Source organism: Centropristis striata, chromosome 21 (assembly GCF_030273125.1).
Source record: "Centropristis striata isolate RG_2023a ecotype Rhode Island chromosome 21, C.striata_1.0, whole genome shotgun sequence".
Classification (NCBI taxonomy): Eukaryota; Metazoa; Chordata; class Actinopteri; order Perciformes; family Serranidae; genus Centropristis; species Centropristis striata.
In genome coordinates this window covers 24,101,853-24,118,965 of record NC_081537.1, presented here as the reverse complement: position 1 = coordinate 24,118,965, position 17,113 = coordinate 24,101,853, and the positions used below count along the sequence as shown (strand labels likewise).

General features: G+C 38.5%; 2 protein-coding genes across 2 annotated transcripts; both read right to left on the bottom strand.

Moving 5' to 3' along the window:
- Window positions 1–42: 42 nt before the first annotated feature.
- LOC131959871 (phospholipase A2 inhibitor) lies at window positions 43–5,314 on the bottom strand. The gene is made up of 2 exons (XM_059325099.1): window positions 4,836–5,314; window positions 43–1,782 (listed from the first exon to the last, which is right to left on the bottom strand). The coding sequence occupies exons 1-2, from the start codon at window positions 5,106–5,108 to the stop codon at window positions 1,015–1,017; spliced, it is 1,041 nt and encodes a 346-aa protein (XP_059181082.1). The 5' UTR covers window positions 5,109–5,314; the 3' UTR covers window positions 43–1,014.
- Window positions 5,315–5,984: 670 nt separating this feature from the next.
- On the bottom strand, window positions 5,985–15,910 carry lsm12b (LSM12 homolog b). Its single transcript, XM_059325108.1, has 5 exons — window positions 15,751–15,910; window positions 12,194–12,327; window positions 10,745–10,854; window positions 8,485–8,611; window positions 5,985–6,603 (listed from the first exon to the last, which is right to left on the bottom strand). Exons 1-5 carry the CDS (start codon window positions 15,875–15,877, stop codon window positions 6,511–6,513), a joined length of 591 nt encoding a protein of 196 aa, XP_059181091.1. The 5' UTR covers window positions 15,878–15,910; the 3' UTR covers window positions 5,985–6,510.
- Window positions 15,911–17,113: the final 1,203 nt, after the last annotated feature.

The following is a 17,113-nucleotide window of genomic DNA, read 5'->3' as shown; positions in this document are numbered from 1 at the left end:
TCATTGCATATTGCATATTGCATAGTGCATTTTATGCATCCAATGTATTGGAATATACTAAAACCTTATGTATTGTACGCATTGTGCTCAGATTGTGTTCTCAGTGGGAACTTGATACCATAACTCAATGCTGCACACATTCTGACTTCAGATTGCATCATCAGCACAAGATGGCAGCTATCAACGGGATATTTTGGATTCACTTTTGCACACTGGGAAGTGGAGCTCCATTGTGCACTCAACATGGTCTCACAGGAATCCGGGAATAGCCACGGATTCGCTTAACTCAAAATCCATGGAATAGCCACGGAATCACTCAAATTTCCAACATACAAAGTGATTATGTACATTCACTGAGTGAATATTTAGAAAATAAAACATATATTTCTCGCTAGAAATGTGATCAAAATCCATTTTTATGCAGAAACTAAGTCAAAATATTGATTTTTTTTTTCATTAAAAATGAGAGAACTGTCCGCCATGTTTTTTGTTCTGACCGCCGGGACCTTAAAAGTCACGTGACTTGGAACAGACCAATAGGAAAAAATATCCATGGAATAGCCACAGGATATGACTGTCATTGTAGCGAAATCCGTGTCGGTTTCACGGAAATTTGAGTGATTCCGTGGCTATTCCATGGATTTTGAGTTAAGCGAATCCGTGGCTATTTCACGGATTCCTGTGCGACCAGGTTCTGTGCACTCTATATCCAGTTTGTGCTATCAACCCGAAAAGTGCTGCAACAACTTCGGAGGCATAATCGAGCATGCAAAGGGCCATCATATTCTCAATCATAATGTTCTAAGACCCAATACTCTCTAATCTTTAATAATGTGGGTGTCGGGGGAATATTTGGATCCTCTAAAATCAAATTAAGGAAGATAGAAATGAAGCTTTAAAGCAGATCTAAACGTTAAATCAAACACAAACCATGTGGTCCAAGGGCCCCAGAACACTGGTCATGAAAAAAACACACAAATAACCAAACAAAATTAAAGAACAAACACATCATTATCATTTCTCTTGTTTCTCTGACTCTGGATCAGTTTGTTTGTTCTTCTGGCGGTTGTGTTCTGCTTTGACCAGGGCACCAACCACAGCCAGCAGCACGGTGATGGTGATGACCAGCACCGACGCGGTCTCAGCGATGCACAGCTGGCTGTCCAGCGCTGCCAGGAGGCTCCCGGCTTGCCGAGCAGGAGCCTGACAGATGATGTCCTTGTAGTCTTCCACATGCAGGTGTCGAACATAACGGATCTTGCTGAAGTCGCGCTGCAGCTCGCAGTCACATGTCCAGCGGTTGGAGGACATCTGAAGGTGGGTGGTGGTGGTCTGGAGCTTCAGGAAGGTCTTGAACCTGATGTGCTCCATCTGGTTCCCCTGCAGACCCAGCAGAGTGAGACTCCGCAGAGGAGCCAGAGCTTCAGTCTGGATCTGTGAGATGTTGTTGTGGCTGAGCAGCAGCACCTCCAGTCTCTGCTGCCGGCTCAACAGGCCGTCTGTCAGCACATTCAGACTGTTTCCTTCCAGGTTGAGGAGTCTCAGTCGGGAGAGGCCGCTGAAAGCCCCGACATCCATCTCCCGGAGGCGGTTGTAACTGAGGTCCAGTTTCCGCAGGTTTTCAAAACCTCCCAGTGAACTGGAGTCCAGGTGCTGCAGCAGGTTGTGGTCCAGCTGGAGCTCCTGCAGGGTGGAAAGACTCTGAGAGAAGTCCTGAGGGAGCCAGCGCAGCCGGTTAAAACTCAAATCCAGCCTCTCCAGAAACTGCAGCGATGACAGACACTGAGAGGCAGAAAACAGGACAGAAATCAGGAATAAAATCAGGTTTCCTGCATCAAATTAAATGAAAATGTGTCTTTGACTTGCATGTGCAAAATCTGCTATTCAAAAGGACGTATTAAAAAATCTAATTACATTAAAACACACATTATTTACATAAAAACACATTACGACAGCTAACAGTTAATTTGTGGATTAGGAGTTCACATACAAAAACAAACAACTTGAAAATAAAGTGCATTTAGAAATGAAACTACCAATATATAAAGTATTACTTTAGGTATAAATTAGTGATATCTCCACAAGCTGCAACATTAAAATTCTGCCCACACACTAATGCGCTAATAATAATGATTGAATCATAAAATGCTTAAAATGGGTCAATTATAGTCTGTTACAAGTGGCATAGTTTGTCCAAAAAACACCATATTATGGGATGCCAAAAAATGACCCCCTCAAAAAAAGTCATAATATAGCATGTCGTTTTTTGTCAAAAATGGTCAAATTTTAAAAATGCTAAAAAATTACTTTATAACACTCTGTTCATACATATGATAACGTAGTTTGTCCATTAATGACAGAAAAACACCATATTATGGGATGTCTGAAAATTGTCCAAAGAAAAAAAAGGTCATACTATAGCATGTCGATTTTGGTTAAAAATGGTCAAATTTGAAAATACCTAAAAATATTTAAAATTACTTTATTATAGTCTGTTGATACAGATACAGACAGAAAAACACCAATTACGTGTTGTCCAAAAATTGGACATAGAAAACAAAAGTAATATATTAATGTAAACCTTACGAGGGGCCATTTTCTGTACTTTAACTGTTATAATTGAAATTTTAGATAAATTAAGCTAATGGTGTTTACTTAAGTACAATTCTGGTAATCACTTTAAATGTATCATGTTTTTCATTTTCAATCTTGACCTGAAAAGTAACTAAAGCTGTCAGCTAAATGTAGAGGAGTAAAACCTACAATATATGTCTCAAAATGTAGTGGAGTAGAAGTATAAAGTTACATAAAATGTACATAAAAGTACCTCAAAATTGTACTTTAAGTCCAGTACTTGAGTAAATGTACATAGTTACTTTCCACCATTGCTACCTGCCTCTTCGAACTTATACATATCAGTTAAGAGTCCTCCTTCAGACACTGTATGAGGATTAAAGGGATAGTTTGTGCATTATTATACAAAACTTGGTACAATTATTGTCAATGCCCTCCTGAGGATAACCCTTTAAGGTTTTATTGATCGGCCCCTAGGTGGCACTACGGTGGCCATAGGTGGTGGCAGTCTAATTTCATATTTGGTACCGTGGCCACACTATAACACTTAAGGCAATCAAATTCATAGGGGTGGTATAGACTGGCCCCTGTAACGCACACACCCCGGTGGCAACCTCTCATTGAAAAATAAAAACTCACTCAACCAAATAGTAAAGTGGTCTAGCAGACTGATTGGTGAGCCACAGCTCAACGTGGAGACCTTGTACACAAAACAATTACAGCGCATTACTGGTTCAATTTTAAATGACAGTTCCCATCCATTGCACACAGAGTTTCAGCTCCTCCCCTCTGGGCGTAGGTTTACAATCCCTAGGTGTAGAACAAAAAGACACAAAAACAGTTTTGTCCCTGCTTTGCACAGGTGTTTATTTATTGTTGCTTTTATGTATGTATTTACTATTTCTATATCTACATTTTAACCTTTATCTACGTTTTTACGGCCTTAACAAGTTTTATTTTATTTTGCTGTTTTATTTTGTTTATTTTTCTGTCTTCTTTTTTTTTTTTGCTATTCGTACTTTAGTTCACATCAATATCTAAGTATAGTCTGGATCTGTAAGAACTTTTAATAATTTTTAATTTAATTTTTTTATTTTTTATTTAACTTGCCATTTCTTAACTCCCACTGTCTTGAATGTTGAATGATGTGTGATATGTGCCTCTTTTGTGTGTGTGTATGAGGACTCTATACTGCAAACAAAATCTACCTCTGGGTACAAATAAAGTAAATAACATAGATAAAAAGATTAAAAAAACATGATAATGAATTTCATTGCCTTAAGTCTTATGGTCTGGGCACAGTGGCAAATATTATATTAGACTGCCACCAGATCAATAAAACCTCAGTTATCCTCAGGAGGGCATTAACAATATGTATACCAAGTTTGGTGTTAATCCGACCAACCGATTTGGAGATATAAAATACTTCAATTTAAAGAGCGCCACCTAGTGGTCATCGGCCACAATTTTGCAGAGAGCCTCAGGGGCTCATGGGGAAGTAGTAACCTGAGTTTCATGTCATTCAGACACACCAATGTGGAGATATGCAACACTTCCTGTTTTGTGTTTAAAATAGCGCCACCTGCAGGAAGTTGTTATTTAATAACTTGGGTATTCTTTGGGTTATCAAAATGATTTTAATAAAATTTTGTTATGAGGGTCCATAGATGCTGTGTGCAAAGTTTGGTGCAAAACGATGAAATTGCCGAGGAGGAGTTCGAAAAAGTATGTTTACAACATTTCGCGAATTTGCGGGAAAAATAACTCCAGGCGAAAATGGGCGTGGCCTATATTACGAGATTCAGCACAACTCAGTGAACGCGTGGATATAAGGTTTTTGAATGTGCGATAAAGTATGTGGGAGTTATTAGCCAAAAGGCACTTTCCTTTATTATAGCGCCATATAGGTGGAAATTCAGGATGACAATAGATTATAAAATATTTCGCCAGGTGTGACATATTTAAAGTTTCATGAGTTTTGGGGTATGTTCAGGCAGTGAAAAATGCGATCATTTGGGAAGAAGAAAAAAAATAATAATTCGAAATACAATAGGGACCTCGCAGATTGTTGCCTGCACGGGCCCTAATTAGAAGGAAAACTAAAAATATTGAGCAAAAAGGTGTAGGTGAAGCCTATTTATCCACACGTTTTATTTAATTAAAAATATGTGCAAACTGGTTTCTCTGCATGTTTCAGACCAAAACTAAATTTTAAATTGAGGAAAAGCAAAATAAAATGAAATTCAGAGTATGTGTGGTACCTTTGGCTGCAGAGTGTGGATGCTGTTTTTGGACATCAGGAGGATCTTCAGTGACCAAAGCCCCACAAAGGATCTGCTGCGAACCTCCGTCAGCTTGTTCCCGCTCAGGTCCAGCAGCCAGGTGCCGTGGTGGAGGCCGGCAGGGACCCCGTCCAGACCCCGAGCCCTGCAGTCCACCAGGTCGGAGGACTCGTAGCAGAGACAGTGGCTGGGACACGGCCTGAAGCCCAGAGCCAGGTTCAGGTTCAGGAGCAGGAGCAGCACAGCGAGCATGGTGCTTCAGATCACACAACAACCTGATATTGATGTAATGTCCCCGAGCTCTCTATGAGCAATGAATATTCCTGATTAGAGAGGGATTATGGGCTTAAACAGATAATCACAAAACATAACCTTTATCTGCAGAGCAAACCTGGTCTGGTTTGGATCGTTTCCTAAAACAAGGATTTATATCTGCTACTCTATTTAGATACACAAGTTCTCATGAGGAAAGCTTGTTTTGTTGTATTTACATTGTGAATGATGAAGCTCATGAGTCCCTCACCAACTCAAACACATGATGCAAGAAATAATCAGTGCCTTTTCTCTGGAACAGCATCACAAATGTGAAATGTGAATAGACATTTAACCTGATCAGTACCTGTTTATCCCCATCGGATAGGACAGGAAGTGGATTTAGTACCATCTACAGGCGCCATGTCCAGTAGTTCAAGTCAAACAGCCCCAACCAAGTATTGAGTCATATAGATGGACATACTTTTCAGAGGCCAACATTTACATATTAAACACTTTTTTAAATTGGTCTTTTGTAATATTCAAATTTGTTGAGACACTGAATGTTATGTCTTCATTAAATTTAAGCCATAATCATAATTAGAAGAAATTAAATAAATGAAGACATGAAATGTTTCATTCTGCATGTAATGGATCTATAAAATGTGTTATTTCCACTTTTTGAATTGAATTACTGACAAACTTTTCTATGATATTCTAATCTATTGAGATGCACCTGTAGAACGTGTCGGGTCAAAGTTTTCAAGCAAACCACAAACATGCACACAGCCTGGCGTTTTACCCTTCAGATGATTAATATGTTCATGATGTGTTGGTTAGAAATCGCTCTTCAAAAAGTTGTTGAAAATTACAGTATTACAGTCAGAATTTTTGTTACTTTTATTTTAGAAAATGTCCTTTAAAGTGTGGCGTTTCAAGTCACATTTTGTTTAAAATACAGAAAATACAGACAGTAGAACATGGATACAGCAAAAAAGGAAACAATGACAGAAAATAAAGCTAACAAGCCTTTCTGACTGCTCTAGTTTTGTTTTTGAAATGGAACTGAAGGCAAAGGAAGGAGGGCGGAAAAAGAAAAGGCTTCAGGGAGAGGAGGGGGGGGGGGGGGGAGGAGAAGGGGCAGAATGAGACAAGTTAGTTAAGGAAACTATGGTTGCTTTATGGTTCATGTTTAAATTATTCTTTATAAAGTCTAATTTAAGATTTAATCTTTCCTCTTTCTTTTTTGTCTTTTTCATTTAATGGTATTTTGATCTTCTGGATCCAGGGCCCTCAGCGCTCCTCCTTGCGGTCTCAGACTGAGGACAAGGAATGCCGACTTCGTCTGGCAGTGGGAACAGAACCACCCGCGTCGCTTCCCCGGCTGACCCGCGCTGCCAACTCAAGAAGATAAAGTGGAGTCCTTCTGTGTTTGCTGTGCTTGTGAACGTTGCATGGACTTCTGACTTTCCACGTCTCTAAAATGTTTCTCAACCTGCGAGAATGAAACAGACAACATTTAAAAAACAGACACGGATTCTGTGAAGAGTCAAAAACATACAGATGGAAAAACCAAATCAACTGTTGGGAGGGTTTCAGTCCCTGGCTCAGATTCTACACATCTCTCAACAGCTTTCCTGCAGAAGATATTCCTCCTGTCTTCAACCACACTTAGACATTTTCTTTCATAATGCATGTCTCTCACATGCCATGCCAGTCATTGCAGAGCCGATATGGAGACATAGAAAGCCTCATTTATGCTCCCATTATATATATATATATATATATATATATATATATATATATATATATATAAATAAATAAAATGATCAGACCACCCTTGTTTTCTTTAATTTCTTGTTCATTTTAATGCCTGGTACAACTTTAAGGTACACTTTACTCTAGAAGTGTTCTATAATATAACCATGTTCCTCCTAAATGTATCTACAAAAGTGATATCACATCTTGATTTGCATTTTTCATCGCAGAGAGATGAGGGGTATCCTTGCTGTTTTTTAGTTTTTACCCCTTTAAACATTTATTCACTTATTTTTTTGTCATCTATTTTCTCAATTTATTAATTAGATTAGATTATTAAATAGTTTCCCGTTTTTCTACCTAGCTATTTATTCTTTTTTGTTCATTTATTTATTCATTCTTTTTTTTTTAACCTGTAATTTATAAGTTACCTTTTTACTCATTTGTTTGGCGTTATATTATTTTCCCATGCAAAGCTAGAACCATACGGTATATGATTCATGTGTCTTCTAGTTTAAATGAAAAGAAAATGGATTTTTTAAAGAGCTGATATCTAGACATTTTCCATGGTTTTATTGATAATAACCAAAATCATGAAAGAAAACCATAGAAAATGTCTAGATATCAGCTCTTAAATTAAACGCTTACAAGCTATTTTTGTTATCATTATATTTGTCCAAACAAATGTACCTTTAGTTGTACCAGGCATTAAAATAATCAAGACATAGAAGAAAGCAAGGCTGGTCTAATATTTTTTTCCATGACTGTATATACACATTGGACATGCCAGGGTAAACAGGAACTAGATTATCTTATGTCTGTCTAAAATGCTGCAGAGGAAGAAGAGCAGAACAGAGACGTTTTGCTTGGAGCGAAAGTTGTAAAAAATAGACTGGGAGTCATTACAGAGCAGATATGGAGACATAGAAAGCCTCATTTATGCTCCCATTATATTACTAAAATATATACAAGTCCATTTCTAATGAAGAAACTGCCCACATATACTTGCATCCTTTACTATACTTGCATACTATACTATGCATCCTTAATTATTACATGGATGTTTAGCAATATGTCCACTAGAGGGGTCAAAAGTTTAATAATGGGCCTATTGAAGCAGAAGCAGAGGCAGTGTTGTGCACTGTGGGAGTCAGAGTTTTTCACCCTTATCGCCTCAAAAAGAAACAGTTTGAAATGTTTGCAGGTTTTGTACAAAGCCTTTCCATTTTATTCAGCTACAACAATTCATGTGAACTGATTGTTAATGTCGCTGTAACTTTAGTGTAGATGCATCAGTTTCTCTGATTTAACTCAAATGGCGATGTGGGAAACAAACCCTGTGTGGACAGAATCATTTGACCAAGAAACTTTTATTGCATTTATCAGTTTCAGTGTCGACACGGTCTCATTTTCTATTTTTGTTGTCGTAAATGTATAGTCAACCATTCAATTACACAATAAGTCTGGGTCTCTTGATGGATGTACTGTTTTCTTTAGCATGTATAAAAGTCAATATAGTATCTTTGGATTTTGTACAAAAAACTTTCATAGACAGCCAAGGAAAATCTGCAGATTCACCCACAATGGAAAATATTGTATGAATAGAAAGCGTACTTACTATTTTGCGTACATGACTTAAAGCGCTTCCCTCTTTGCCTTTGCAGTTCTCAACCTGGTAAGGCGGCGAGATTACGACGTCGTCCATCACAATAATGTTCTTCTCCTGCCATTTACAGTCTTTGATGCTGCAGAGAAATCAAACAGACTTTATTTGTAGAGAACTTTTCATACAAGTAACATCCAACACGAAGTGTTTCACACAGAAAACAAAAGTTAAATCTTCCACAAACTTCAGAGACCTGACACTAAATTGGGATTTTCTATGAGCCTTAATTATCTGATCGCTTAAAACAAAAACTATGCAAGTGGATTAAAACTTTCCTACAAAGAATTAGGATTCATTTGATCATGCTGTGACCATTTATCAAAGTTGCAAATCTGGAAACACCCGTAGAGTCCAGTCATGTCTGTTACCAGCAGAAAATCGGCTCTGATCAGATTTCTGTCGGTGAGTAAAATCTGATACCATCAAACACGTCACAGAAACAACAAAGTTTTCAAATAGTTCGGAAGACATGAGGAAAATAAGTTTTCAAACAAATAACATGCTTGTAAACTTGACATAACTGTGATTGAGGAGTTATTCAGCAATCACAAGAAAATGTTTAATCCTTTATCCATTTATTTCAACATATTGTGTTATTATTAAAAGCATTTTTTTAATATTTTTATTATTTTTTAGATCCCATTTGTGCATTTCTTTATTTCTTTATTTAAACTGGTCTGGAATCAGCTCATCAACAGCCTGCTGAACAGTTACGGCGACAAACATGGATCCTCTTTTTCAGATTGTATTTTAAACGAGACTCTCTAACTGGATTGACAGTTAACAGGGTGCCACACATGCTGTTTACTCATCCAGGACACATTTAACCAGAAAATAAAAATGACTAATGCCGTAAAAAATACAGGGGAGATATTTAGTCGGGGAGGAGAGCTGAGGTCAAGTGAATAAGTGTAGTCAGTCAGAGAGCAGAAGAACAAATATTAGTGGATGCAAATCGGCCTCAAAATGAGCAAAGTCAGTCAGAACGGACAAGACTTCTTACAGTCTCACTTTTTAACTCTGCAACATGTTTCTCTTGAGTTAGGACTTTTGTTTTAAAGGATTTGCCCGCAAGTTTTCTTTTGAATAATTTTGTTGTAGTCTTGGGCATCTGGTAGAGGTAAAGGTCTTCACAAACCGTCAGAGACCCGACTCTGAGTACAGGCTTCATACAGCTTTTTAAGAGGAAAACTCAAGGATTAATGGTACTTAAACCGAAAACTTCTCTCAAAGCCTTTATCTGCAACCGCAAAATCTCAAGTTACCACAACTCATCCAGAGCCATCAATAAATATTGACAGCTGTTCATAAGAACTTTGGTTGTGTGTTTTAATTATGATTATTAAATGTCAGTAAGGGCCAATGGATAATACATGATGTTTGCAGAGAACAGTGAGTACAGCACGATCTGTATCTCGATTCAAAAATTTAAATTTAAAATTACTTTATTTATCCCCAATGGGAAATTCAGTCTGTTAGCTCTGTTAGAATTAGACAGCCTGATGGCTGTAGGAGTGGAGGATCTTTTGTATCTCCATCCTGCAACGGAGGACGGATCTGTTCAAATAATAAAAAAAAGGAAGATGAACTCACTCACTACTTTAATTGGGATTTATTTGGGGTTACAGTCTGCTCTGCGTCTGATGTGAGACGCCAGAACACCAATATTCATAATGAAACTGTCCCGTCATCATATTTGTTGAACGTTTTTTAGTATATATGAGTGATTGTGTCGATCAAACACCAGATTGTGTTGAAAATCAAGGCATATATTCAAATTCAAGCATGTTTCTATCCTTGAAATAACAAATAAATAACTAAACATTCAAGACTTTGTACGAAATATATTATACGGGTCCTGCTGTTTTGATGCCCAATAACCACTACAGAATTAAAATTGAAATTGCAAAATGCACCTTGAGATTATTATAATTCTTCACACTTTGCAAAGAGCATGAATGGTGATTTAAAAGCCATTTAAAATGCTAAGAACACCTGACTATCGGTACAATTTTGCTCAAACCTGCGGAGAACGGGTTCACGTGCCCTCCATAAACTAACATGACAAATGAGCCAGATTTAACCTGTGCAGACGTAAAAACGCCCTAAATGTTTGCGTGATGGCTGAATATCAGCATCACATCGTCCTAACAATACACCAAGTTGCCTCTGATCGTCTGAAACAGACTGAACATCAGTTTGAGGTACTCACGTTTTGTGAATAGTCTGGAATAGCTGTTGGCCCTCCACAGAAACCCCAGCACTGATTGCATAGGCTTGGGACAGCTTGTCCTCCTTTTCTGTCCGTGCTCGATTGGCAAGCTGCGAAGATTCAAACAGAACAAAAAGACATTCTTACCATCAAACATCATCTGATTTCACAGCTCTGGACTGGGAACAGCTTTTTTATTTTTAATTGCAACAGGAACAAGTCAGTTTGTCTCCCTCAGCGTTCTGTTTAATGACTGAAGGAAATATTGTCTCACAGCCTTCTGCTCCCTTGGAAAGACTCTAGATTACATCTTCTAATCTGATTTGCATACATAATTGCCACAACAAAGTCTCTCTCATTAGCGCAGCACAATGCTTACATCTCACTGTGAGACCACAGGGGGGAGCTGAGCCTGGATTTAACTTATCCTGAAAGGTACATCACAAGGTGTAATGTACACAAACACTCTTTATTCATCTTTCTATTGTTGTGTCCCAGTTAAGAGGCTGGATGATTAGTAGTGCATATTTGTAGATCAAGTAGGTACAAGGCATTTAGCACCAAACAGCCTCAATACAGGTGCATCTCAATAAATTAGAATATCATAGAATAGTTTATTTATGTCAGTAATTCAATTCAAAAAAGTGGAAATAACACATATAGATCATTACACACAGAATGAAACATTTCATGCCTTAATTTACTTAATTTATTCTAATTATAATAATTATAGCTTCGATTTCATTACCTTGAATTCAGTATCTCTATTTAATACATTACAAAAGACCAATTTAAAAAAGTATGTTTAATATGGACATATTGGCCTGTGAAAAGTTTGTCCATCTATATGACTCAATACTTGGTTGAGGCTATTTGACTTGAACTGCTGGAAATGGACTTTTCCATCATATTCTAATGTATTGAGATGCACCTGTATATCAGAATCCTTTTATGGGGCGTTTACTGAGTCCTGCAAACTAATAAAGACAGGAAATATGAAGTGAGTGCAGCATATTGATCAGATACAGAAAATCTGCCAAATGACAGACTTGGATTTTGTTTTTTACTTTACGAGTTGACCAAGTCAAGTCATTTTATTTATTTATATAGCCCAGAATCACAAATTACAGATTTGCCTTAAAAAGGGGTTTACAGGCTGTACAAGGTACGACACATTCTGTCCTTTGACCCTCACATCGGCCAGGGAAAAACTACTCAAAAAACCTTTGAACAGTGTAAATCTCCTCAAAAACAAACAAACAACTGAATACACCTTCTGATTTGAGCTACAGATTCAACCTTTGTGGGCCATTACTCCAGCTCAGACTAAATGATGAGCTTCCAGTTACATGTGTTTAAGTTCAACCACACATTCACTTTATCACCATCACCATTACTGGAGGCACATCAACACATAAAAAAGAGAAAAAACAGACTTGACAGACTTACCTTGCTAACATTCAGTGATGCTAGTGGAGGTGGAGTCTCGGTGCGGTCATTAATTATGTCCACATCAGAAACATAGGCTAAGTTGATCAGGATGACGTCGTTGAGGTTCGGCTTACCGCTGGAGGAAGCACATTCTTCGAAAGAAATGAAGTCAAGGCTCACAACTGTACGACAATGAATCCAGCACAGAATGACTATTGAGAGGAGCGACCTCTCTGAACCTGAACAAGCAGCTCATGAGACAGAGAACACTGGCTGGCTGACACTGACACTGAGAGGTAGTGCCAGTTACAGAGGCAAAGGCAGTGCTGCCACCTATAGTAATCAGAGATGAATGAATGGATGAAGAATTGTTAGAAATGTATTTAAACTGTGTACAGCAGGAAAGCAAGTTCACTTTTTGTGATTTTGAGTGATTTTCTTGACTGAAAAGCCTACTAAATTCATTATATTTTTAGTCAAAATTACCCAAAATGTTGCTTGACTTATTTCACACAATGTCCGTAAAATAAACTCAGCGATTGCAATTTGATCTTTAAGTAAGATAAAGTCCCTTTTTATGTTTCCAGGAGGAAATATTTGAGCGGCAAAAAAACTTACGCAAAGTATAAAAGGAAATTCTTGCAAATTTATCTGAACACAAATCTGAGGTTTTAAGAGCTGAAGAGCAGGGCCTGAGGGCGCCGTGTCAGTTATGTCAGATATACAGGAACAGCTTGTCAGACGTGTCAGTGTGAATCTGATCCATAGCAGGCTCTCCACATATTTTACAACAATTTGCCAGACAGTGATGGCATTCACTCTCAAAAAAGATGCAAGATCGGGACGGAATTTGACCTGTTGTGACCGTGACACCAAGACCTTGGCCTTTGACCTGGGCTGTAAAAATAAATCGCTCAAACTGTCAATATTGTTAGAGCTCGGGTCACAGTGTTAGTTACATTCTAAGATGTATATCACTAGATTAAAAGGGACTAGGGACAGGACAAAATGCTTAATGTAGAGGTATTTTCTAACACATTACCTAATTCACATGATTCTATTTAAATCTAATTTAACTGTGATGTTAATTCACATTTAAACAAACCAAAAGGCCAACAGTCAAACCTCTGCACTGTGTCAACTTCATTCATTTGGCCGCACTTTAGTCAACAAATGCATAAATCAGTGCAGGTCATGAATCCATAAAAAGGATGTGCATTATACACACATGACTGAGTGCAGCATGAACTCATGATGGCTGTGTCACTTGAATTGTGCCGAAATGAAACAAACTGTAGAATAATTCAGCACATCATCACCCAATGATTACATTCTGCCTGTTGAACAGACTATACTTAGCCTGGTCAAATCTAGACATTATGTTAAAGTTTCTCTGGGTTAATCTAGTTTCAGGTTTAACAAACTTTATTCTATTAATGAAAATAGATTAAAAAGGGAAATATTGCTGTTTTTCCCCCCAACATCTAGACCACATTGGACCGGCTGCCTTTCAAAAACCACTAAGCTTAAACCTAGACTTGACAGATCTGGACTAGACTATCCCAGAGAGGCCAGGGATGCTTTAATACAGAAATGTGACTATTTGTAGACTCTGATTTGGCTGTTAAGGGGACATTAGAGCAACTTGTCCTTTCAATTTTGCACCTCTTACTGTTGAGAAAGTGTTTAGACAAATCTAAGCGATCTGAAACTCATTTAAACCTTAAGATTACACCAAAAGAAACTTCAAAATACAGTTTCAGATTTATGGAAATGCAAAAAGGGTGATTTCACTGCTTATTCTGGACTAGACTATCCCGGAGAAGCTTCAACACAGATATGTGACTATTTATTCTGCTTGATAAGTTGATCTTGGACAGCACAAGTGTCAAATCCATTGAAATAAACCAAAGGTCTGAGAGGCCAACGGTCAAACCTCTACACTGTGTTAACTTCATTCATCTGATGTTTGACCCCACAGCTGGACCACACTGAAGCTAACAGAAACATAAATCAGTGCAGATCATAATTTAGTCCATATATATTATGTGCATTTAACACAGACATGAATGAGTGTAGCTAGGCATGCTTACGATGGCTGTGTCACTTGAATTGTGCTGAAATGAAACAGAAACTGGAGAATAATTTAGCACATTATGTCCACGATTACATTCTGCCTGTTGAATAGACTATACTTCGACTGGTCAAATCTAGACAATATGTTAAAGCATCCCTATCTTCTCTGGGATAATCTAGGTACAAACTTAGTGGATTTTGAAAGGGAGGCAGTCCATTTTCATTAATAGAATAAATGTTTCATAAACATGAAACTAGATTATCCCAGAGAAGCCATGGGTGCTTTAACACAGACGTGTGACTATTTGTTCTGCTTGTGAAAATGCAAAAAAAAACTATTAAAAAAAAAAGTTCATCTTGGACAGCACAAGTGCCAAAACCATTGACACAAACCCAAAGGCCACATTGGACTGGCTGCTTTTTAAACACCCACTGAGCTTATGCCGAGACTGGACTATCCCAGAGCGGCCAGGGATGCTTCAACACAGATATGTGACTATTTATTCTGCTCATGAAAAGTTTCACTACTTTAAAAAAACAGAAATAAGTTGATCTTGGTCATTACAAGTGTCAACCCCATTGAAACAAACCCAAAGGCCTGAGAGGCCAACTGTCAAACCTCCGCACTGTTTTAACTTCATTCATCTGGTGTTTGACCCTAGAGCTGGACCACACTGACGCTAACAAACATATTAGTGCTGGTTATGATCTAGCCCATTAATATTATGTGCATTAAACACACAAACACACAGCGGTGGATGGGTGTAGCTGGGCATGCTCAGCAGCGAGCTAAATCTGGTTATCATGATGGCTGTGCCACTTGAATTAAACCGAAATTAAGCAAGAAAGTGTAGAATAATTCAGCCCATTAAATCGCTCAACAATCACAATGTCACCAGAATCAGATGAGGGGGGTAAGAGCCGGCGGCAGCAGCAGCGGCAGTGTGGAGGTTGACCGACAGTTAGCATGTTAGCATCCGAGCTAACAGCAACTTGATTGTAAGCGTGGATGAGGGACTGTGTGTCCATTCATCGCTGGGTTTAAGAAATAGACTGTTGTTAATAATAAAAAATGGCACCGCTCACTAGGTGAGGTGAATGAGTGTTTAGGCGTAAAGACCGAGAGGGAGGACGTCAGTTAGCTTAGCGGCGGCTTGTTGGGAGCACACAGCCATGATGCCTCTCCGCTGCCAGATAGTGATCCATGTTGAGGTCTGGCAACACAATGAGTGGATTCAAAACACATGTTCGTCCTCACAGATACGGTGAAGCGGTTCAAACGAGCCGGCGACACGTACAGCAGGTCCCACAGATACGTGATGTCTAGGCGGCTATCTCGAGAATAGAAATATTTAAAGCGGACAAAGATGTGTAACTCAGCTAGCACCAATTACGCCTGCGCGGATCACTATTTGACATATTTCTCGGTTCCCCGACAGGCCCGTGCAGCCAGCCAGGCCGAGCGGCCCGCCCGGCGGCTCCAAACCAACAAAGGATACTCAGAGTCAACATCTTGGACTGGTAGTCAAACGCGACCACTTCTCCTTGCAGACGTTGGCCCAAGCAGGTGAGGCAAGAGACATGGCTCCCGACGCTGAAATACTCCCCCGGTCCAGGAGCCGCCATCTTCTCCGCCAGGAAACCGGAGCGCCTGCCTTACGTAAAGCGACGTGATGTCGTAAGAGGCGAGCCCGGGGCGTGGCGAGCGACGTCGCGCTGGGCTCATTTCTTCTAATACCACGTTATTACACGTACATTAATACAAAATCCATCATTAATGCCCTTTGATCCAAACAAACTTGAAATCGGCCACATTTGTTTCTCCTCTACACGCAGTAGTAACCGTAATATACGATCTTTATTTCAGAAAGAAGTCGTATCAACTCCATATCGTCACACTGTTAAAATAATCACCTGAGTCATTTTATTTAATTACTTAATTATTATTATTTTTTGCCTAAATCATCTCCTCATGACGGCGGCCACCTATGGTAAAATCGGCTACACCCTCAGTTGATCAGATCATGTGATTTTACCCCTTTAAGATCATCACTTCTTTGACAATCTGCCACATTCAAAGGCATCAGATAAGAACCCAGCAAAGAAGAGCTAGAGGGAGATTGTTTAGTGATCAGTTTAGTTTATCAGTGTTTTATTGTGACACTAATATTGGTAACACTTTACTGTGTCTACATAAGAGTGACATGAGCATGTCATGGACATTAATGACACTTTGAAGTAACATTAATGCTCATGATACTTGTCATGTCATGTTTCTGACAGGCTTGTGTGACTCTTATGTAGACACCTTCAAAATAAAGTGTTATCATATCTTGCTTAAGTCACAAAGGCATGTTCAAAAAATTGCCTAAGTCATTTACTTCTCTGAAGTTACATAATTTACACACAGTGGTATTACTATGCCAATAGCCATCCTTTGTTACATCCTTTTTGAGTGAAATGATCAATAAATGTCATATGTTACACTTTTGGTGAAGTTTTTTGTGTTTTCTGCAAAACTTGAAAAAATGAGTTAGGCGATTATTTTAACAGGGTGACGATATGTAACAACCTATTGGAATAACCTTATTAATAACCTTAACTGGAAAAGATCTGGAATTTACCTGCTATATAATCAATAATAAGGTTAAATAAGTATCTTTTAAGATAATTCACAGAATTTACCCATCTAAAGTTTTTTTTACAATGATTTAAGAAAGACAGACTTAAACTGCTCTTTCTGTGAAGGACACCCTGAAGATGTTTTTCATTTATTTTGGTCTTGCCCTTCCTCAACTTTATTATGGGAAGATATTTGTAACCTGATTTCTTTTTCGATTGAACCTCATTTGTCCCTGTGCT